Source organism: Lycium ferocissimum, chromosome 3 (assembly GCF_029784015.1).
Source record: "Lycium ferocissimum isolate CSIRO_LF1 chromosome 3, AGI_CSIRO_Lferr_CH_V1, whole genome shotgun sequence".
NCBI classification, from domain to species: Eukaryota; Viridiplantae; Streptophyta; class Magnoliopsida; order Solanales; family Solanaceae; genus Lycium; species Lycium ferocissimum.
This window is the reverse complement of record NC_081344.1, coordinates 7,323,941-7,349,316: the sequence shown is the minus strand read 5'-3', so window position 1 is coordinate 7,349,316 and position 25,376 is coordinate 7,323,941. Positions and strand designations below refer to the sequence as shown.

The window sequence follows — 25,376 nt, the reverse complement described above, 5'->3', positions numbered from 1 at the left end:
TTTAGAGTTTCTTATTAAAATTTGATTTAACCATTAATTTTATCGAGCCGCCTTGCCTGGCCCGCTCCTGATTTTAAGCTACTGTTTATGCAAGATTACATTTACAAACTTATTTATGCTCAGGGAAAGTTTCCTACCGGACAAGTTGTAGCAGTCAAGAGGCTATCAAGAAGTTCAGGGCAAGGTGGACAAGAATTCAAAAATGAGGTTCTATTGGTGGCAAAGCTTCAACACAGAAATCTAGTGAGACTATTGGGATTCTGCTTAGAGGGAGAAGAAAAGATACTTGTCTATGAATTTGTCCCTAACCAAAGCCTGGACTACTTTTTATTTGGTTAGATTCAATCCTGATCTATATATCCATATTACTACAATTAGAAGAAAAAACAATATTTGTGACAGAAAATTCACCCCAATTTCATCACAAATGCGAGTGTCGCAAAAAAATTATGACAGAAGAATAAAACCATTACAAATTGATGAATTTCTTCATTAAATCGTCACGTTGATTTTTTCATGAACTTGTCAGTTATAGATATTCCGTCATAGATATGTTTTCGAGTAAATTTTGTAGAATCCTAATTTTTCTTTTAATTTTATGAAATTTGAACAGACCTTGAAAAACAGAAGCTACTTAATTGGTCAACACGATATAAGATTATTGGAGGAACAGCACGGGGACTACTCTACCTTCATGAAGATTCTCGACTAAGAATTATACATCGCGATCTCAAAGCTAGCAATGTACTTTTAGATGCAGAAATGAACCCAAAAATATCAGATTTTGGCATGGCAAAAATTTTTGGAGTTGATCAAAGTCAAGGAAACACTAGCAGGATTGTTGGGACATAGTAAGTTTTCGTTTGGCCAAGGATAATACTTCCTTATTTGCCAATTCTAAAGATAGTACTTGCAAATAATTGTTTTTGACCATCAATATTTGTAAATATCGAATTTCATTATTTTAAATACCGGTGAAATACTGAAACTTTTATTTGAAGAGTAAATCATATGAGATAATGATTTTCACTCGCGATCATCAAATTTTTATTATGAGACTATTTTTTTTAATTTCAACTTCAAAGTGTTTTTTTTTTTTTTTTTTTTTTTTTTTTTTAACTTCAATGATTTGGTGCCTTCATTGTGTTATAGTGGTTACATGGCTCCCGAGTACGCTATGCATGGACAATTCTCTACAAAGTCGGATGTGTTTAGTTTTGGTGTCTTAGTTTTAGAGATCATAAGTGGGAAGAAAAATAGTACCTTTTATGAGGAAGATGGGAAGAAAAATAAGTTAAAAACCTCTTTGAAATATTAACTAAGAAGATGGAGATGGAGCTGAAGACCTTATTAGCCATGTAAGTTAAAAACCAACAATCTATTGAAATATTAACCAAGTGTTTTTTTTTTCCTTCTACTTTTCGATCGATCTTAAACATACATATATAATTGGATATATGGAAAATTTGCAGGTATGGAAGCATTGGAAGAATGGGACACCATTGGAGATAATAGATCCCAATATTGATACTGAATCCTACTCAAAACAGGAGGTAATGTTAATTTTGTTTGACTATCTCATTAAAATCTTAAACACACTTTTTTTTCCGGGGGGAAAAATTGTTTTGATAATAGATTATAGTGAGACTCGAACTTAGAATTTCTACATGATTAAGTACAATGTATATGAAATCATTAGGGATGGAAAATGAACATTTAGTTGAATTTGTTTTGGGTTTGGTGTGGGGGGGGGGGGTCTCAAAATTGGGCTGAGATAATAAATGGACAGGTGATTATATTGATCGCCTAAAGATTACTTGGATTGAGATGGATTGAATCAAGACGAGCTATATTGAGTTAAAGCCCGATCTACCCAATTTTTATCAAGCTTTAGTTTATTTGTTGTTTTCTTATGAATTGTTTAATTTTCAAACAAAACTATTAAATTTTTCTCTCATTATTATAGCTATATATAACATATCAAACAAAATTACTTAAAAAATTTGACAAGATTTTGGGTCAATATGGGAAATACTTTTTTTGTGGAAATTTTTTTTGACAACACATTTAGTCAGCCTAAGTTTTGTAGAAATAGCATTCAGTTGCCACTTTTGGTCATGTAACTAAAAAATAGCTATTGTCGCAAACTTTCAAATTATATAGGTGAACTTCCATGACAATATCCTAAAGTTTTCACCTATGAAATTTGAAACTCCATAACAGTGGCTATTTTTTAATTGCAAGGATTAAAAAGTGGTTATTTGTGAATTTTACCCTAACTTTTAAGATAGGTTGAATTCAAGCGAGTTAAAATATGTTGAGTCAATAAGTGCACAAGTTGGGCTATTCATATTTTCATGGCTAATTTTATCATTTCTATTAACCATTTCATTTAAAAGTTTTAACTGTTAGAGCGATCATATTTTCATTTACTTACAAGTTATGTCTTCAACAGGTGATACAATGTCTCCACATTGGTTTGCTATGTGTACAAGAAGAAGTTGAAAAAAGGTCAACAATTGCATCAGTTGTACTAATGCTTAATAGCTATTCTGTGACTCTACCTATTCCACAGCAACCTCCAACATATTTCCTTAGCAGTAGAGCTGAAATGATGAACCAATTGGACCTAGAATCGGATAAATCAACTAGCAAATCAATACCATTGTCCGTCAATGAAATGTCCATTACCGAAATGTCCCCAAGATAATAGTAACAAGAGTGTCAAATTTAGTCTCAGATCGAGTCCTGAATATGGTAGGAAGTGTTTTCTCTCTCAATGGACCTCGTACGCAGCGCGAACCAAAATTTGTCGGAGCCCCAATGCGAATATCGGATATTGAATGAGAAAAATAAAGTAATATAATGTACGATTGTCTCGTAGATTAAATTTTCTACGTATTGGATAGTAGGGTTTTTTGTTTCTTTTGTTGAATAAGTAATGCACGATTGTCTCGGCCTTGTTCTATGTATAAATAAAAAGAAAAATGTGCCTTGAATACAATGTATAAATTTCAACTAAATTTTTCTATAGTGGTGATAGATATAGATATATTTTTGGCTGATGTTTGAATCTCATTTAACTATTATAAACAAAAGTACGCATAAATTTATTTTTCTATACTTTTTTTTATATATGTTATAAACGAAAACAAAATATTTGTTAATTTTAAAATCTCGATTGATTTTTCTATTTCATTAATAAAAATTGAAGTGACTAAAAAATTCATAACTAGTTGTACCGTATTAAGGAGCATATGCATTTTAAATTAATTGAAACTTTAAATTCAAGTTTGACGAAAGAATTCTACAATTGTAGGTTGTTTCGTAAATTTTAGTCTCTTAGTGATAATATAACGCTTGAATTAATGAAGATTTATGTCCAAACTTTCATAAAAGAATTCAATAGGATGATTACCATAAATATTTTAATATTTTTATTTTTATACATAATATATTTCTTGCAAAAGATTACCTCTCCCAATTCAAAAAGATTATCCACTTAGCCATTTGCATACCTCTTAAGAAAATACTAACTCCCAGGCAAAAATAGGTAATTTGACTAAAGTCTATCCCAAATTAAATAAGTATTGAGATTTGATCACTTAATACCTAATAAGGGCAAATCTGAAAAAATAATGTTAATACTTTCTTGATTAGGTAAGTGGACACCCTTTTTGAACCAAAAAATAAAGGTTAAGTGGACCCTCTTTTTTAATCGGAGGGAGTCTTAATAATTGAGTATGAATTATATATATATATATATATATATATATATATATATTCTTTAATGAACGTCTCTTTGTTATAGGTAGAATACTATTATATATATATATATATATATATATAAAAATTGATTCGGAGAAAATCGTGATTACTATAATGAAATGTCATTATATTTAATGGCAATTATAGAGAGGTTTGACTGTATATAGATGTTATTTTTGGCTGAGCGGTCAAATGTTAAAAGGTTCTATATTTTTCTTGTCATTTGCCTATGAATGTACTTCAAAAATATTCTAAAGATGTCTCGTCATGATAAAAACTTTCCAGCACCCGGTGTTTACGAGAACATGAGACATGTTTTCCGCTTACTCTTATATCAATGTAAATATGGTTAATTAATATGCATATTCATCTTATTTATTACTCCACTTAATTATGATATACCGGTTTGATATAAACACCAAATGCAATCGTCTGATCAAATTTTGCAGAATCATCAGAGTAATAATAATGGTGAATTAAAGCAGTACTATGCTAAGACGAAATATCATGTAGCAGAGTCAGAGTTATAATAATGATGAATTAGAGCAGTACTGTGCTAAGTCTCGTCTATCCATTATCGATCCTTTTTCTTTTCAAGCCCACTGGTGATAATCATGTCATGAGATTAAATGACGGAAACTTTGCCCACTGGTGTGATATTAAATAACGGAAACTTTCACACCTATTGTTTGCAACAATCGAGCTTGTAAGTTGTAAGCATTAAGGATATTACATCCAATAATCTTAGAAATGAGTGATCTTGAAATTTTGATCCCCGCTTATTCCACGGACAAACTTTAAGATCAAAAGTCAAAACTTGTTAAACTTGAAATTTTTTACATAGGACAAGCGGAGCAGAAAGTTCAAGATCGACCACCCACATCTAACACTATTCTTGTAAACCCGCTTTACAACTTTAGCCACAAAATTGGGCCTTAATATTAATTTAAGTAGCTCCTTAACAGATATGCCCAGGCCCAAAAGGATTAAGTAGGCTCCATGACAATAGTTATATGTGAGCTCCAGAAAAAGAAAAAGATAAAAAAACGAATAAGCATTACCTAATTCATTCATCATTTGTGGCTTTGAAATGTTAAACAAAATTCAAAAAGTTATCAACCATCCAAATTTTTTTTTTTTTTTTTTTTTTTTTTTTGCGGAAAACAAAAGAGAAGAAAGAGAAAATCTTACTATAGAAGAAACGACATATTCCTCCTATAAAGGTATATATAAAATAATGAACCGACAGTGAAATCCGATTAGAAAACAATGAGCTTAAGTTCTACGTGTTAATTGTGTTAAAAGAATATTTATATAATCTGATTATTTATAGAGTAATTATAAGTAATTTTTCTATAAACTTATTAATTGATAATCTGATAAACATTATTACTTATCTGTTAATAATAAGTTAGATTACACATATAATGTACAAAGAGTACGCTGCCAATATATAAGTTAAATCCTAAAAAGAAAACAAACCCGTGTTTTGAGGGGATATATGAAAGGGGGAGGTGGAAATCTAGATATAGATTCGGCTAAACTCGGTAGTTTTTATGCTCAAACTGTATATATGTGTTATAATTCCATTATATATGTGCACATATTAATTTAGAGCTCAAGTATTAGCACTTGAAATTATCGTCCTAAAATCCAGAATCTATTAAATTAAAATCTTTATTCCGTCTTTATGTATGAACACAATTTGGGATTTTAAAGGGGAGAGAGGTGGTTGATATTTCACTATTTCGTTGAATTCATAACATCAAATTTAAAGAAAATTATCAAAATGAAGTACCTTACGGGTTCATTCTCATCTCATCTCTAGGGAGGAACAACAACAACCTTTTATCTTGCTTTTGTTGTTCTTGACTCACTTTCCTGACCCTTTCTCTAAATCCACACCGGGTATAGTTTTGCTACATAGCCAAATGCACCCTTAAATTCTATCTTTTTTTATTTGTTCTTAACTGTGTTCGATTATCCCTTTTATTTTTATTTTTTTTGGAATTGCAAATTTTCGTGTATTTAGGGCATTTATTATACTGAATGTAAATATGTGAAATTTTAGATTGTTTGCATTTTTTGTGGGACTTTTATATATATATATTATATATATATATATATATATATTTGAGATAATTAAGATTTCCAATTTTTTTTTGTCTATTCATAGATTTAAAATAACGTTGATTTTTCCTAATTGCCCAATGCACTGTGAAATTCTATCTATTTTTGTTTCAATTCGAGTTTATATGTTCTTAACTGTGTTCGATAATCTTTCTATTTGTTTGAATTGCAAAATATATTGTTCTTTAAGGCATTTTTATTATATTGAATGTAAATACGTGCAATTTCACATTTTCTGTGTCTAGAGTTTTTTTTTTTTTTTTTTTTTGGGGGGGAGGTGGGGGGGGGGGGGGTGGGGGGGGATTTATGTTTGTTTAGGGAAACTAAGATTTCCAATTTATTTTTTTGTCTATTACAGATTAATATACCCATATGGTGATCTCCTAAATAGCTAAATGCACCGTGTAATAGCTAGTCTATCTCACCTGATGGAACACCTTGAAACTCAAGAAAATAGTAGAGCGACTGTTTCGGCGATTCTTAATATAGTGGATTCTTCACATACATTACAGAGAGACCATGGTAATATGGGTGCTCATATTGGAAATGGATTGAACAGAAACTCAACAGCCTTCTGCGCAAAATTAAGAATTAAGTCTTCTTAATTTAAGCATTTCTCCTGTAAAGGGAAGTTTTCTTTCCCTTCAGCATCTTTTTTTTGAATTTAAGTCATTTATCCTGTTATAGCCTTTAAAGATGCTGCTTCGTTATTACTTTTGGACCCCATTTGATTTTAGAATTTTTGCATATTAACTTTTTCAAAACAGATCATAATTTTGTTTGGTTTAAAAATTCATCTTGTTTTTGAAAAACAACCCAAACAGGCTGTCCTGAAACCAATAACATATATCTTTGTTTCTGAAACAACTACTTTATTCCAAGATAATCCAGATATAACTGTTCCAATTATCCTAAATAGCTTGTGGTTGCATAATTAATTAATTTCTGCCTGATTGTTACTTTGGCAGATCTAAAGTAGTCCTACATTAAATGTTAGAAACTCAAATGTGAAACAATTAGTCAGGTCTATTACCTTTGCCTTATCGCATGAGAAAAAAAGTCAGCTCTAAAATTTTACTAGTTTTTTTTTTTCCGGTATTTGTCTTAATTTTTTACCTTGTGTCTGGGAACTTAACTCGGAATGGTGTCTAGAATCCAGATAGTCTCAAGTAGGAATGGTGTCCTAAGTTAGGGGGGAAATTCGCAGAATTGCCTTTCTTTTGGGGGTGGTCTTTAACTTTTACCCCTCAAATTGGTGGTCTTTAATTTTTGCCCTTCGCCTAAAGCCCATGGGTTCTGGGTTCGAACACCCGCTCAGTCAAAAATTTTAAAAAAATTCGCAAGGCAGAGTTTGAATTTCACTCTGCCACCTCCGAACGAACTTTGTCTTGAGGCATATATATATATATATATATATATATATATATATATATATATATATATATATATATATATATTTTTTTTACTATTCAAGATAAATTTTTAGTTATATATAAGGAAAAGTTCGTCTTATGGGGCATACTTTTAGTTATGCCTTAACTAAAAGTGTACTGCATAAGACATGCTTAAAAGTATGCTTATAAGGCGAACTTTCTTTAAGGCATAGACTTTGCTTTAATACGTAAATGAACTTTTCCTTATAGGCTAAAAGTTTGCCTTATTAAGTAAAGTCGTGCGCCTAAAAAAGTTATGCGCTTATGGGCATACTTTTGATTATGCCTTATCTAAAAGTCTATCCCATAAGGCATAACTAAACTATGCCTTAAGGAAAATTTTTGTCTTACGGGGCAGACTTTTAGTTTTTTCCTTAAGGATTGTATGCCGGATCCGGCATACACTCCCTCCAGCCCTGCCTTACGAAATTATTTTTTTATTTTATGCCTGAGCGGGGGCTCAAACCCAGGACCTCAGGTATTTGCCCACCTTTCTAAGTGAAGTGCAAAACTTAAAGACCACAAATATGAGGGCAAAACTTAAAGACCACAAATATGAGGGGCAAAATTTAAAAACCACAAATATGAGGAGCAAAATTTAAAGACCACCCCAAAAGAAGAGCAATCCGCACAAAAAAATGAAGTTAGGGGTGTTCATGGGTGTTTTGGGTTAAATCAAACCAAACCAATCTAATCGGTTTTTAAAATTATTAAAACCAGACCAAATATAACACACATCCATCGGTTGATTCGGTTTGAGTCGGTTTTTAAGAAAACTAACATCTTTCATGTTTTTTTACTACAATTAGGAGAGAAATTTTTATCCTTTTTCAACTTATAATCCATTATTAGCCTTTTATTGTGGTAGTATAGTTTTCTTGGATTATGGAGAAAATGTCTTAGGATTTATAAGTTTTAATCAAGTGAATAAAGTTTTTAAGAAATACAAAAAATAAATCTAGGTAAATCTCATAGTAGCTTCTTTGAATAAATGAGTTTGAATTTATGGATTTCTTTTTTAAATGGACTTAAGGTATAAAGTTCATTAGCCTATTAGAGATAAATAAAATTATGCTTAAAAAGTATACAAATTATTTAAAAGTATTTATAAAATTAATATATTGTATATATATAATTATAAAAATTATGTATAAAATTTGTCGGTTCAGTTCGGTTCATTTTTTACTTCGGTTTGCTTTTAGTAAAACCAAAATCAAACTAAATATTATCGGTTTTTAAAAAAGGGCAATTTGCACAATTGCGCTTATTCGGGGGTGGTCTTTAATTTTTGCGCTTCGCCTAATACCCCGAGGTTTTGGGTTTGAACGCCGGTTTAGTAAAAAAAAAAAACGCAAGGCGGAGTTTCGTAGCACAATTAGGCCTATTCGGGCAAAAATCAGGCCTTAAGGCAAACTTTTGCCCAAAATTAGGCTTTAAGGCAAACCTCTGCCTTAAGGCCTAACTTTTGCACAAAATTAGGCCTATTTGGCAAAAGTTAGGTCTTAAGGTAGATGTTTGCCTTAAGGCAAACTTTTCCCGAAATAGGCCTAATTTTGGATAAATGCTAGGCCTTAAGGCCAAGGTTTGGCGAAAGCCTTGCCTTGCGTTTTTTTTTTTTGTTTGACTGAGCGGGTATTCGAACCCAGAATCTAGGGATATTTTTGGTCACTTTTTTAAACGAAGGACAAAAACTAAAAACTAGCAATTTGAGGGGCAAAAATTAAAGACCAGTGTGTTTGAAGGGCAATCCGCACAAAAAAATGTTTAAAAAATTAAAACTAAATCAAACCCAACCCAATCCAAGTAAATATCAGTTTATTTAATGAGAAACTTACATAAATAGCTACCTTTTAGTAGCTTGTAACAAGAAATAGCTATAAAATTGTTATTTACTAAGCGTAGCTGGTTTTTCAGTTAAAACGCGTGCATTTCATTTTTTTGAAATATAGTGAAATACAGGGAAATACACGAAAATACAAAATCCGGCAGAGTTCGTATTTTTGAAATACACTAAAATACAAAATCTGGCAGAGTAAAAATAGGCTGTATTTATGGAACAGATTCTCTTCTTTCATTTTAAATGGTAAGTCAAATTAAATCAACCATGTATCACGCATAATTGTTGAAGTTCCATAACAACCCACGTTTCTCTCTCCAAATTACTCCATTCCAAACTTTTTGAAATACTTCCAAATACAGAAAAATATACACTGAAATACAATAAAATATGACTGATTATTTAAGAAATATAAAATTATAGTATGCGTATATACAATGGAATATAATGAAATATATCAGAAACTATTTCATAAATTAGAAATACGTTGAAATACAACGAAATATACTGAAACAGTACACTGAAATATACTGAAATATTTTATCAAACACTTGGTGAGCATGAAGCTCCACGACTCTCATCGGTGGAGTATGCGTTGGATTCAAGCCGGAGGGGCGGTAGAATCGCGCCGTTATCAATGAGAGAAGAGATTCAACATTGTGAAACAACACAGAAAGTACTTATTTTAATGGGCTTCCGACCTAGCTTTGAGTTTTCGTGGTGGCGGTCATGGTGGTATTTTCCTGAAGATGAAGACGGTGGTGTGGTTCCAGACCTGGAGGTTTCTGGTACTTCTTTCTTTTTCTTTGTCTTTGTTTGTAATTTTTCCTAATTTCTTTGATTAAAGCTGATTGATGGGTCTTTTATCGCCAGAAATTCATCGGTAAAGGGATTGGTCTGAGCCGGCAAGTTCAGGCAACAAATTATTCAAATTCTAAAATTCAAGTTTAGATTTTTCTTGCTCCAATCCCACTGGAAATGGCTCCAATCCCTCTTTCCGGTGGTCGATTTTTTTGGCTCAGGCACCTGGAACTGCCATTGGCCACCACAAGAGTAGGTGGAAGATGAAATTTTGGGAATGGATCGGACCGGGTTATCAATAAGAGGCTAATGTAACGCAATGTCATCGTTTCTTATCATCTTCTCATCGTCCCAACCAAAAAGTTGCAAACTTTCAACCCATTTTCTCAAAATTGGAGCAGAGAGTCTTACAGCAAAAAAATGGCTGTTCAACCTCTCTCCACTTCAAAAGGCATCAACCATCTTAATTACGGAATACCCACTTCATCTCTCTCCATAAAAAACACATTCGAACCAAAACATTTGCTACCACAAGAGCAGGTGGTCGACTTTTTTGGCTCAGGCACCTGGAACTGCCATTGGCCACCACAAAAGCAGGTGGAAGATGAAATTTTGGGAATGGATCGGACCGGGTTATCAACATTGTGAAACAACACAGACCTAACTTCCGTTCCCGTTAGAAAATAAAATTGCGTTAGAGACCTTCATTTGGGTATTGATTAATGATAAAATTGAGAGAAAAAAACATGGAGGGTCCAATAAAATCTCTTCTCTCATAGGGATTTGTGTAAAGAGAAAAGATGTGGGGCAGGAGAGGGAACGAAGAGAGAGAAAGAGAAGGGTGAGGGAGAAATAGATTTGAGAGGTGAGAGAAAATCAATTTAAAAGAGAAATTTGTGAAATACAAGACACTAGTTATGTGTGTAATTTAAGAAAATATTTTAGTTATGAACAATAAATAAAATAAGATGTAGTTACTATTCATAAATAGGTCTTAGAAATAGCTATGATAAGTAAAATTTCCTTATTTAATTAGTTTGTGAACCAGTTGTATATTGAGCTTTTCTCGCACCTCATTAATACATTATTATTATTTTATTAACTATATAGAAGAGTGAGTTTGGTCACTTTTTCGTCGTCAGTCATGGCATTTTCGGAAATAAAGTGAAAAGTGAGGGTAGACGACTCCAAGGTTTTTTGTCATTTCATTCGGTCCACATGCCTCTAACAAGTACACATTGCCATCTGTGTGTATGATGGCAGTTGGAGCAAAGAGTCTGTGCCATTTTTGAAAAGTGGCTGCCTAAACATGGCCCCACTAGAATTCAAGAATCAAGACCATTCAATTTCTTTTTCTTTCTTACTTGAAAAAAAAAAAAAAAAAAACTAGCATGACATCTACTGTAATCTAATTAATTGTTTTATTTTGCTACTTTCAATTAAAGTAAATTATTCCTTCCGGATAAAAAAAAAAGTATCCACTTAACTCATATTTTGAGTCAAAAAAAAGTATTCACTTATTAAATCAAGAGACAATTAACCTTAGCTTTTCAAATTTGCCTCTATTAAGTGTTATATGATCAAATCACAATGTCTATTTAATTAGGGATAGTTAGTCAATTTACATTTTTTTTTTTGAGTGAGTAGTTCCTTAAGGAGTGTGTAACTGGCTAAATAGACTCTTTTTTTATCCGGAGGTAGTAATAGGTTCACTAAAATAGAAAAATAGTATTCTCCATTTCAATTTAAGGGTTTTCATTTAATTAGATACGGAATTTTAAAAAATAAGATTTTTTTTAATTCTTATAAATATTAAATTAAGGATTATGTAATATACCTAAAATCTCTTCGAATTTTATGGTGTTAAACATGCAATGTAAAATTTGAATTAAAGAACCAAATAAGAATGGCATACTAAATAAAATAAGATACTTGAACTGAAACGGAAGGATTAGCTATAAATTAAAATAGAATATGTATTATGAACTAATAATATTTTAATTTATTTTTCAGTTACCAAATGAACTATGAATGATGAACTATATAGAAGAGTGAGATTGCTCACTTTTTCGTCGTCAGTCATCAAAAAGATTAAAAAAATAAGGTGGGCCCCAACCTTCTTTAATAGTAGAAAAATTGTAAATAAATAAATAAATAAGATGGGACCCAATCTTCTATAATAGTAGAAATTTAAAAAAAAATTAAGGTGGGGCCCACTCTTCTATAGTAGTCAAGATTAAAAAAAATTAAGGTGAGGTCGAGTGGAGAATTAGGAGATAATTGCAAAAAAATAAAAATAAATGTGGAATCCACGTGAAGAAGTAGGAGACAATTGCTAGGAAAAAAATTAAGGTGGGGTCCACGTGAAGAAATAGGAGACAATTACAACAGACAAAAATAGAATATTTAAATAATGATAATAAGTTCAGAAATTGGTAAAGGCACGCTTAGAGAAAATGTAAAGAAGAGAAGTTCGGAAAAAAAGAAATAACGATTTAAATTGAACACAAAAAGTCATAAAATCAAAAGATTTAAAACTTATACCCACTTATACTTTTGGGTATAAGTTTAGACACTTACGTCTCACACCAATAATGAGGAATAACATCGAGAAGACGAAATATAAACGGTCAAAAAAATAATAAAATGGGCCCCATACTAAAAACACCAAGCAATATAAAAAAAATAAGGTGGGCCCCATACTAAAAACACCAAGTAATATTATAAAAAATGAAAAAAAGTGGACCCCACCATCTCCAAACTCATCTAAAAAAAAAAGTGGACCACATTTTACAAAAATCAAGCAATATAAAAAAAAAAATGAACCCCATATTAAAAAAACAAGCAATGTTAAAAAAAAAAAAAAAAAAACGTGCACCCCATATTACAAAATCAAACAACATTCATATAATTCCCAAAGTATCCCCATTAAGTCAATAATGGTGGATTCATTGCCACATATGTATCAACCCATTAGTGGGAGCAAATGTATTGTACAACAAAAAAAAATTGACCCCATATTATTGCTTTTCTTCAAAAGATTAAGTAGTCAAACCATACAATTTCTTCTCTTTTCTTATATTGGCCTGAGATCTAATCTAGATATTTAATCGTTGTATTTACTATTCCGCCATGTCATTTATTTGTTTTGTTTACTAAAATAAATATACTTAAAATATTTATATTTTAAAATAAGATAGAATTTAATTACCTTTTTATTTTTTTTCCTTACTCTAATAAATGTGAAAAGAGATTAATGTCGTAAAAGAAAAAATAATATTAAATGGAGATCTAATAATTAATAAGGTAAATTAGTCAAATTATAATTCTAATTGACGTTTCCTTAAAAAATCGTGCAAAAGACAACATGACAAGTAAAATGAGCTAAACCAAGAATATTTACCAAAAATTAAAAAATAGTAGTTATTCGTTTAAATAGAAAATCAAATTTCTGCTTTGTTTCGTTTTAAACATGTAAAATCAATTTAATAATTTGAATTAGAATTGTCTAAATCAAAATTTGATAAAAAATAATAAGTATTGTTAAGGTCCAATCTACATACATTAATAGTAGAATATTTTATACCTTTAAATTAATTGAATTAAAATTCAAAGTATCAACTGATACTTAAATATTGCTATTGTTTTATCTCAAGAGAGGAAAATAGTTTCCTTTTAAACAGGTCTTCTCTTTTAAAAAGTATTAATAAATTTTTGCCAACTTTGTATTTGTAGCAAACACTAATATAATAAAGCTTTGGATACGGAAAGACAAACTATAATGTTACACTAATCACGTTTTGAACATAGTATATACAGTGGCGGAGCCAGGATTTTCAGTAAGGGGGTTCAAAAATATAAAGAGGTAAATATACAAGAAGCTAAGGGGGTTCAACACCTACCATATATACATAAAAAAATAATTTTAACCTTCAATATACACTGTAATTTTCTGCCGAGGTGAACCCCCTCAACTACACTTGGCTCCGCAGTGTGTGTATATATATATATATATATATATATATATAAGTGCAAACTTATGGTTTATTAGCATATAAAATATATATATATATATTATCATTATCCAAACATAATTACGTTATAATCTAGTCTTACAATAATATCCAGATAGCCTCACCTCTCTGACCCTCAAATCTCAACTTTTGGAGGATCCGATACGTATCCAGCAGTATTTTGAAGAGTCCGGGTGATATAGCCTGGACCGTTCATCATAAGCAGGATAGATTAGTCCTGCATTCTTTTTTGGAAAACAAGGATTGCTAACTTGCTTACACTTTTGGTTTGTCCCTTGTCCTGCGTTGACTTGAAGCAGCAGAAACTATGGATCGTTAAATTGCCTACTTTATAACTTTGTCCCACGCCTTTTTTAAGTGGAACAGCTCTACCATTGGTACCTTTTTAGCTTTTGTTGTTAGTCGAAGACTGAAAGGTCTCTTTTGGTTGAATAAAGGCAATCCCATAGAAGAAACAGTATATTATTTATTAAAAAGCTAAAGTTTCCTTGGTCCTCTAGCACTTCATATAAAACTTGCATTAGAATGTGGCCCTTTTCACTCTTCTTCTGCTCATGTTTTATGTCATATTCTCTTAATTTACTATTTCTTCTCATTTTCAGGTTATGAACTTTGCCGGGGTTCAAATATGACATGCTGAGGACGAGATATTTTCTTTCAGTCTCTGGAGAAAGGACAAATAGCAGTTGCAACATGAATGTGATTTGCCTGTAAATTTGTTTATAAACGTTAACGCGAATCAAATGTTGAAAAGTTTCCACTAGAACCTGGTAAATATCCAACACAATCTTTACCAGATACTACTTGATTTATCGACAGAATTATGTTTTGTTTATTATATAAACCTTTCATAGGCTCTGTTCTAGGGGGCAGGGTGGGGTGGGGGCATATTGGAGATACAAAATAGCTGCATTTGTTCTTGGTCTTTATTTCCATTCTTTGGATGCACCTTTAATTAGCCTTTGTCTACTCCCTGTTACACTTCCCCTCTTAATTATACTTTTTGAATTGAAATGTTTTCTTAATTTAATAGGACTAACTTTTTGTTCTTGTACTGTCACCACATATATCACTAAAACTTGCTTTGTTTGGTATGAGTTCTTTCTCTTTTACAATCCGAAAGCCTTTGCGCCGCCTCTATACCCTCCTCGGAGTTTTGCAAGCATCGAAGATGATCATAGAGGAAAATGGCCTTTTTCAGCAAGAAATACGATTATTGCCATTGCAGTTCCAGTTATTTCCATAGTGTTTATCACTGACTGTGGGATTCAATTGCCTCAAAGCTAAAAAGGGTAGGCTGCAAGGTAAGACGTCGAGTCGAGTCGAACGTGTTTGGTACGACAAAAGTTATTTTTAAGAAATTTTTTTTAGAAGTTATTGTATTGTGTTTGGTTGGCGGAAAATGTTTTCCTCTATTAAATGGAATTACTTGCGTCAACTAACATGCAGTAGACATTGTTCTTAATTTCGAGTACTCAAAAATCTGTTGCCAGAAAACATCTTCTAGGAAAATATTGTTTTGTCAAAAGTATTTTTCATGGAAAATGACTTTCATTATACAAAACACTTTCCAATTTTTTATGTTATTGTTAATCCTTAGTAAGTAATACACATTTTTTTTTCCAGAAAATATTTTCTACTTACCAATCAAACACATGAAAACATTTTTCAGGGATTTTTTCCCCTTCTTTTTTGTTATTAAGCTTTGAAGCAATTACCTACTTAACTGCTTAAATTTGGTATTTTTCTCAATTATCTTGTAGATATAAATGAAAGTTCTAATGCCAAATCCTTGCATTATGATTTCAGTGCTATTCAAGATGCCACAAATAACTTTCCCCTTGGAAACAGAATTGGCCGTGGTGGATTTGGTGATGTGTACAAGGTAAACTTTAGGTTTTTGTTTTTCTGTTTTTTGGTTAAACAGGTAAACTTTAGTTTAATTTGGAGAAGACAATTGAAAATGTCCCTATTTCGTTAATTTAAGTTAGATACACTATTAATACGAATAATTTTTACACTATTAGATCACTCAAAGATAATCGTTAATTTAGTGATTTTTCCGCTCATCTAAAAGTTTTCACTTGTGACAATCAATATTAATAATTACAGGGTAAACTTCCAAATGGGGAAGAGATTGCTGTGAAAAGGCTTTCACAAAGCTCAAATCAAGGAGCAGAGGAGTTTAAGAGTGAGGTTCTACTGGTTGCTAAGCTGCAACATGGGAACTTAGTGAAACTATTGGGATTTTGTCTGCAAGGAGTAGAAAGGATAATTATCTATCAGTTTGTGCCCAACAAAAGCCTCGACTACTGTTTATTTGGTTGGTATTGAATGTTGATCCAATATAATGGTTATGTGTTTGTTACGATGAAAGTCAATTTTTTGGAAAAATACTTTCAAAAGTAATTTATATATTTTTCGGTATTTGGTTGAAAATGAAAAATATTTATTGGAAGATTGAAAATAATAATATTATCAATTTTGGTACAAACTTTAAGTATTAGAATATAAAGATTGATAATTACAAAATTGTATCATTATTTTTGGTTGAATTCTTCGTTTTATTATCGGTTCAGTTACGTGCAACAAAATATCCTGAAAGTTTCTTATATGTTTTTGAGTCAAACAATGATGTATGTTTTAATATTCTTCACACACACACACATATATATAGATGCAGAGAGACAAGGGACATTGAATTGGGCAGTTCGTTTGATGATTATAAGGGGCATTGCACGTGGACTGCTTTACCTTGTCCTCTAAAAATCGTGCATCGTGATCTCAAGCCAAGCAATATACTGTTAGATGCAGAAATGAACCCAAAAATATCAGATTTTAGAATGGCTAGGATTTTTGGAGCTGATCAAACTCACGGTAACACAAAGAGGGTAGCTGGAACATACTCCCTCTGTTTTAATTTGTTTGAACGTATTTCCTTTTTAGTCCGTGCTAAAATGAATGACCTCTTTCCTAACTTGGAAACAAATTCACTTTATCAATAATTTACAGCCACACAAATTTTCAAGACTTATTTTGAACTACAAGTTTCAAAAGTCTTCCCTCTTTCATAAATGTCGTGCCCAGTCAAATGGGTTCATATAAATTGAAACAGAGGGAGTAGTAAGTTGTGACTCTCATCATTTGTTATCTTTGGAGACGAATCTAGGACAGATTATGTAGATTTAACTGCACGAAAAATAATTCAAATACATACATATAAAAAAGGAAAAGAGGTTAAAATTTATCCCTATATTATTTGAAATTGAGCAAAACTTTGCGATCTGTGCTATTTTGGGGTTAAGCTTACTCTTGCCATCGTTGGAAAAAAATCTCGTAACATGAAGTATAAAGGATAAGTTTAACTAATTATCAAAAGTAAACGGGTAAATTTGGACATTTTTCTTAAAGTAATTTGACATGTGAGGCCCGCTCATCTCATGCCGGAGCTTCATTAGTGGCAATGCAAAATGTGAGACAATTTGCTAAGGCAAGAGTATGAATGGACCCAGTATAGGGGCAAAAATTTGAAGCTTTTTCCTGTAAAAAAAATTTATTCTCGTTCAGAATGCACTTCTTCCAAGTATTTGATTTCTTCATATTTTTGCCACCATTACTATTAAAAAATAGAAATTAGCTATGAAATTTGTTACTACTAATCTTTCACTAAATAATAGAATCTTTTGTTAATCTGACACTAATTCATTGTTAAATAGAATTAACAACGAATTTTCGTTATTTAGTTACAAAAATTATCCATCATTAATTTCTATTTTTTGTTATATGCACTTGCATGTTTGATTGCTGCTACTCACATTTTTACTACTATTTTACAAGTGGATAAATACTAATTATAGGCATGATTTTACTGTTTGGTAGTGGTTATATGTCCCCTGAATATATAATGTATGGCCAATACTCTATCAAGTCTGATATCTTCAGCTTTGGCGTCCTAACGTTGGAGATTGTAACTGGCAAGAAAAATAGTTCCTTTTGTGAATCAAATGAAGCCAATGACCTTCTCAGCTATGTAAGTCTCAACACTCTGCGTTTAACTTGTATTCACAAATAAAGTAATGAAAATTTATACTTCCAGCACTTCTATACTTTGTTTTGCATCTTATTTGCCTTATTAACAGTTGAATTTAAGTTATATATGCTATCAATATAAAAAATCTTACACTATCAATACAATTTATGATGTTTACTAGTTCACTTGGTACTAACATTGAAATTAAATTTATAATTACTTTTTATTTTTTCCATGCTTTTTGTGACATTAAGTTATTGAAGAAGTAGTTCGACATTTTCTACAAAGTTCGACATTTTCTACAAACTCATAAAAACTAAACCATAATATGAAAGTATTTGAAAGTTAAAGAAGAATTCTTTTTATTTTCGAATAAATAAATTGATGGTATAAGAGCTCTTCTCTTTTTAATTTCATTGAATGCTTTTGAGAATATAGTGTCGAGTAATCCAAATTGAACTATATCATATCTTGAATTAATTTCACTTCTTTTTTCTGAATTAAATCAATGTTGACTAACCAATTATTGCAAAAAGATATTTGAGTGTTCAAGAAATGCTAGCATGATTTTTCAACCTCAAATAAATAAAGAACTTTGATTTATTAATAGTGAATAAGTGACATTATAATTAACGGGAAATGAAATTATGCATTATAAAGCAACAGTCTGTTGACAAAGCTAATCGTTAATTTGTTTGCAAATGTTTTTCTTCTTTATTTTTCTTTATCACACTGGGTATTTCAATATTTATTGTTGAAATTCAACATCAAATAGACCGTTTTATACTTTTTTGCAAAACATTCAAAGAAGAAAAGACAAATAAGACTATCGATTTCAAGGTCAAATTAATAAACAACACAAAAATATATTCATTGATTTTATTAGCTATCCTAAAAGTATTGCTTTTAATAGCAAGCTCATCATATAAAAACTCAACAAATTAATCGTAGTAATGTTAAATTCTAAATTCTCTAGAGGAGTGCACAAGCAATATTATTAGTGATATCTATAGTTTTGACCTTAAGATAGGAGAATAATCTATAAGTTCTATAAGTAAACTTGCAAATATCTATATATGTTAGTAATACCCATCTCAGAAGACGGAATCATTAAGTAATGAATATGCACAATGTCTAATTATCTTAGTAGATTTATTATAGCATAGCGTAATATGTTTCTTGATTTCATTTTTTTTTTTTTTGTTAAAGAAAAAAAGTGTTCCTTCCTTGTCATTTTATGTGAAGGTATTACTATTTGGGTAATCAGACCGTTTTTCTTTTACTATATTTTTCTTACTTTTTAAATATTTTGATTTACTAACTATATATACTTATAATACTTTTGAATCATAAAAATAAAATTTATATATTTGAAAACTACGCAAAAAATATATGAATTGTTAGTGATTTTATTTCTTCAATAGTTGCACTCCTATGTGGATCACTAGATTTTTTAAGATTAATTTTTTTACGAAAGCCTATAAATAAAATAATACAAGCAACACGTGTTTGTTTACCTCGTAAAAAATTAGTGACAAAATATCAATACATGCAACACAAAATAGTAGATGGGAGGCGGGGCAGAATTTAATTAGAGTCTTGCAAAATATCTTAAAAGTGTTTTTCTTATTTAACAAATTATGTGATGGCAATTAAAGTAATATTAAAAAAATTAAGGGCAACATAAAAGAGGAATAAGACAAAACCTTGAAGTTGAATAACAATATATGTCACTTATAAAAGTAACTCTAGGAAATTACAAAAATGACATTGTGAGGACTCCAAAAACTCCACATTCTTGCTTATATGTAGTAGTGATATACATTACTTGTCTTATTTTTATCCTAAAATTTGCCTTATTAACAGTTGAATTTAAGTTATTTATGCTATCAATATAAAGATATCTTACACTATCAATACAATTTATGATGTTATGTACGTTACTTGTCTTATTTTTCATCCTAAATTTTGCCTTATTAACTATCGAATCTGAGCTATATATACACTATCAGTGTGTTAAAAAAAAAAAATCTATCAACTGACATTTACCTATTATAGCAGGTAATCTGCCTTATTTTCAAGATTACAAATCACATAATTAGTTCACTTGTAGTTTATAGATATCCTTTAGCTGACCTGATAGTGTAAAAACAATATGCACTAACAATGCAAAACTCATTTTGAACATATTGCAAGTGTATCAATGGGCATCTAACTCTGAATTAATTTCTAAATTATATCCAATAATAGTATTATGACGAAATTTTTACATGATAAATATAATTTAACCAATGGTCCGTAAATGTTGCAGGCTTGGAAGCACTGGAAGGAAAATACACCATTAGAATTGATTGATTCAACTCTAGAAGACTCTTCTTCAAGAAATGAACTTCTTAGGTGCATACAATTAAATTGGACTTTTGTGTGTACAAAAAGATGCTCACAGAAGGCCTACAGTGGGCTCGGTTGTTCTAATGCTTAGTAGTAATTCAGTAACTTTGCCCATTCCTCAACGACCAGCTTTTTTTGCTCGTAGTAAAACGGAGATCCGGCCCAAAGAGTTCACATTTGATGAATATTCTTCAAGCATGTATGCAGATGAATCATCTGTTACAAAGACAATGACAAATGATATTTGTATATAGAAGTTTTGTGTTTTAAATTTAGTGCAAGTAATTAGAAAAGCAATTTTGGAATACTACAAAATCTAATCATTCAAACGAATGTCTTAGGACATAAACATCATATATAAAAAGCTTTGACTTTAACTTCTATACTTCGACAATGTAAAAAAAAAAAAAATTAAATTATCAAAATATTCAAAAGAAATCTGTTGATAATTTAAAATGTGTGTTAAATAAGATGGACCTCGTACCTAACTTAACCCTAAAGCTAGTTCATAAGATGAGTATTAGTCAAAATCATACGAGGAAACCAATTTCATATCCCACAACCGAGTTGGACAATTAAATTTATGAGAAAGGAGAGAGGCATCACAGACAGTGTGTAAATAGTTTGTGAGGAAAAATAGAGAATGTGAGCTATATTATTTGTAGTGGGATGGAAAATTCAAAAGAGGGTTATTTCTTTTGAGTATGTAGTGATCTTTGGAGTATTTTATTTAGACCTACCAAGTTTAAAATCCTTGCTATAATGATATGAGTTGCTCCTCTCGGCCCGTTGTTTTCTCCCTTATTCAGAAGGGTTTTCATGTAGAAATCTTGGTGTCATTATCGCTCTTTTTTATTCTTGTTGATTAACCGTATTATTGTGTTCTGCTCTAATTGCTATTATATTCCGTGAATATTATTTATGTGTGCTATTTTTCCCAGCACATCTTATTGGCATAATTCAACACCCTCGTCGCTAGGCCTGCCTGCCCTGCCAATATGATTCTCGGACAACATAATATGAGAGTCCATCATTGAATAAATCAAGACTTAATATATGTCCGGTTTGGACACAATGTTAAGACAATGAACTTTAAATCTATCTCAACCCGAAAGCTAATTCGTGGATGAGGATTATTCAATCACACAATCAATGTGGGGCAACTTAACTATGTATTTCAGTCTTGGATCATAATTTCGTTGGGAGATTTTCTCTTTGGATCCTTTTGTATACTTTTCTTTTCTCTTCCATTCTACCCAATCAAAATCAATTAATTGCATATATGGAAATTCTCACCCCAAACCTTACGTTGTGTGTGGAAAATTTCTTCCTTCACTCTTGAATTATTGGTTAGTATTTTCCGTCTTGGTTGTCATCGTGATGGAAATTGCATGGCTAACACTTGCGTCGAAGTCTAATTTGGTTTCAGATATATTTTTGCATGGCAACGATAATTAAGGTGACTTTTCAAAAGTCATGTAACTGTGACTATGATAGAGATATTGCTCTCATCTATTTCTTATTTATTGACTTATATTACATTGAATAAATTAAATTATCTAGCTAAACGTTGGTTTATTCTAAACATAGACACATAATTCTAGCCATCATCACAAAAAGGAGTCCGGAATCAAAATGACCCAAAAAAGATTTGAACTAAAATACCCCAACAAAAAAGTAGTTATCATAGTACCTTTAACGTAGTAATTTATTGTGTTAAAGGAATCTCCTTTTTTTTAATTTTTTTTTTTTATAATTTTTTCTTTTGTTTCTTTTACATTTTCACACTTTTTTACGTACTATAGCCATAAATTAATCATGCTTCGGGATTCCGAAACTTGAATATTTTGTATAGAACCCTACTTATTTTTGGGTGATTAATAAGATAGGCTCAATACGTCAAGGATAAGCAAAATATCAGATTGTCGTTTTAGTGGTTGAAAAGTGCTCGAAGTCCATTTTTGCTTGAAGACTTCTTGTCATTAGCTCATTCATAAGAATATGAAAATACTTAAACTTGTTCATTAACAACAAGCCCAAACTTGTGATATGGGGTTGACCACCCAGATGACATTGCAATCTAGATACCAATATGATTGTTGCTATGTTAGTTGGCGACATTGCAAAAAGCCCAAGGTATCACCTTCACCTAAGTTTATTTTAATTTTGATGTTAATATGATGTTCCTCGTTGCTATATGATGATATTTCAACTTATCTAGGTACCCTATTAAAGATTATATTACAGTCGTCCTGAAAGTATATTGCAAAACCATTAGGCAGAAGCAGTGTCATGGGCGTAGGCGTGCACATGAGATAGTCTACGGCAATTGGGAAGGCTCTTTCAAGATGTTGCCGAGATACATGACGGCTCTACAACACTTCAATCCTGGTACTGTTGTTGAATGGAAGCTCAAATCGAAGCATGGTGTGCCCGGTAATATTTTTTGAGTTTGGGTTTTTGGGCATTCAAACCATGCATTGATGGTTTTGCTCATTGTTGGCCAGTAATATCAATAGATGGAACACATGTGTACCGGGTATACGACATAAAGCTGCTAATTACAGTTGGAATAGATGCAAAATGCATCTATATTTCCCTCTAGCATTTGCAATTGTAGCTAATGAGAGCACTAATATGTGGACTACATTTTTGAACTACTTGAGGCTACACGTTATTAAGGATCATATGGGCATATGTGTTATATCATACAAAAATGTTGGCATATTGAGCAATATGTTTAATTTGCATGGGTCGCAGCCGCCCTTTGTCTATTATCGTTATTGTTTAAGGCATTTGAAAGAAAACTTCCAAAAGGCATATCGAAGCCCAGCACTTTGCAATTGGATGTGGGCGGCTGCAACAGAGCATCAGGAAAAGAAGTTTGACCTGCAGATGGAGATTATTAGGTGGGCGGATGAGGAAGTCTTCTACTGATTGAATAAAATTGATAAAGACAAATGGACATTATACCAGGATGAAGGTAGGCGATGAGGAATGCTGACAAAAACAGTTTTGAGTCATTCAATGCCTTGTTAAAATCTGCATGGGGACTACCCGTCACCGCAATGGTGAAAATGACTTTTAAGCAGGTTGTGGAGCGGTTCGTCACTAGATCAAAAGAGGCCAAAGGACTTGCGGCAGACGGTCTAAAATGAATGTCAAAACCGTCACAATTGTTCGAGTATCACAAATTTAAGGCTCAGCAACACAACCGGATGGAGTACAACTATGCAGAGCGAATATTCTTTTTATTTTTGATTTATTTTTGATTTCTATTATTTTAATTTCTATTATTTTAATTTCTATTGATTTTTAATTTGTTTTTTATTTCTATTATTTTTATTTCTTTTTATTTTTAAAATGTATTTTTCTTTTTATATTATTTATTTTTCATTTCCTTTCTTCTCATTCCCAACCTTTACTTCTTGTGATTCCATGTAACAGCTCGTATTTTTTTCTTTTTATTTTATTCATTTAGCATAACTGTCACGACCCGACTAGGGGCCATGACGGGTACCCGGGGCTAACCACCAAGCACCGCTCATTCTATTACTTCGTCATACTCATTAAGCGTACATTCATTGACTTTATACTCAAATCATAGAAAAACCATTTTTCATTTTGAAACATAATTACTTTTATATACATAAGCCAGTCGGCTACCAAAATAATAGTATATATATATATATAATAGCAACATCGTGAGACCATACTACCAGCGCATCTACGAGCCTCTACTAGAGTGCTAGACATATGGACCGGACAGGACCCCGTCGTGCCCAAAATACAAATATGTATATACACAAAAGAATAAACCAAATAGCACCTCCGGAGTAATGGAGTGCTCCTGTAAATCTGCTGATAACTCCTATGGATCTGCGCCGTCTCCCAGTCTACCCGTGGGCATGAACACAGCATCCAAAGAAAACGGACGTCAGTACGAACATTGTACTGAGTATGTAAGACATCAACGATAACAATACATCAATGAGATAAGGAAGCATCAAGTGAGGAGCAACCTGTAACTGACTGTCAATCATAAAAGAAATAATGCATGCTGGCTTACTCCATAATCATCATCATATCATGTATGCATATATATATATATATATAAAAGTTGTCCGACCATATAGGTACGGTGTGATAATCATTAGCCTGCGTCTAGGCCTCCCGCGTCCGGGGTACCATCTCATGCTGCCCACTAGTGGTGTCTGCCCATGCCATCTAGACATGGTGTATATGTCGTTAGACCCCGTATTTTATACCACGGATTATTCGTAAGTAAATCGAAATCCAATGACAAGATTATTGTTGGATATGAGACAAGGATTTTAATCCACCGATTTTAGTAAGTGCACGACTTGCTTGCAATTTTATTTGGCATGGAAATATTAATGGAAATTTGAGATTAATTTACCATGATTAGATTATTAAGTCATTAGTGGGATCAAGTGGGCCCACAACACATGGCCGAATTTGATTGGTGGTTGAATAAAAAGTTGACACATGTCCACTTTGTAAAGATGATATATAAGCATAAGTGGATGACTAAGTCATCACTTATACCACAAATTAATCTTGCAAGTTAGGTCTTAGTGAGAGAAGCCTCAACTTAAAGAGAGAGAAGTTCACGGCCTTTGTTCACGAAATGGCGCCAGCGTTCACGGCCAGCCCATTTTTGCCCCCTTCTACACAATTAATTGGAGAGATTTGAAGATCAAGAGGAGGAAAAATATGGAGGTCATGGCTTTTCTTGAAGACATTACATGGTGAAAATTAGAGCTTGTCTCTAAAGGTGAAGATTTAATTCTTTTCTACATGTTTTGGAGGTAGTTTAGACTTGTATAGCTTGGTAGATGTGTGTTAAATACAAAAGGATTATGTATGTTGATGTTGTATTATAAATTGAGCCGTGTAAGGGGGGTGTTTCGAGTAAGAATGATGAATTG

The 25,376-nt window shown here is 31.7% G+C and overlaps 1 protein-coding gene and 1 pseudogene across 1 annotated transcript in view; both read left to right on the top strand.

Moving 5' to 3' along the window:
- LOC132049516 (cysteine-rich receptor-like protein kinase 25) overlaps positions 1 to 3,004 on the top strand; it is a 9,963-nt gene extending 6,959 nt beyond the window's left edge. Inside the window, exons 5-10 of the mRNA XM_059440355.1 lie at positions 124 to 334; positions 614 to 851; positions 1,153 to 1,275; positions 1,331 to 1,358; positions 1,473 to 1,553; positions 2,456 to 3,004. Of these exons, the coding sequence (XP_059296338.1) occupies positions 124 to 334; positions 614 to 851; positions 1,153 to 1,275; positions 1,331 to 1,358; positions 1,473 to 1,553; positions 2,456 to 2,710 (936 nt within the window). The 3' untranslated portion in view covers positions 2,711 to 3,004. The remainder of the gene's footprint in view (positions 1 to 123; positions 335 to 613; positions 852 to 1,152; positions 1,276 to 1,330; positions 1,359 to 1,472; positions 1,554 to 2,455) is intronic.
- A 12,186-nt stretch (positions 3,005 to 15,190) lies between these two features.
- LOC132048645 (cysteine-rich receptor-like protein kinase 10) lies at positions 15,191 to 20,678 on the top strand (annotated as a pseudogene).
- Positions 20,679 to 25,376: the final 4,698 nt, after the last annotated feature.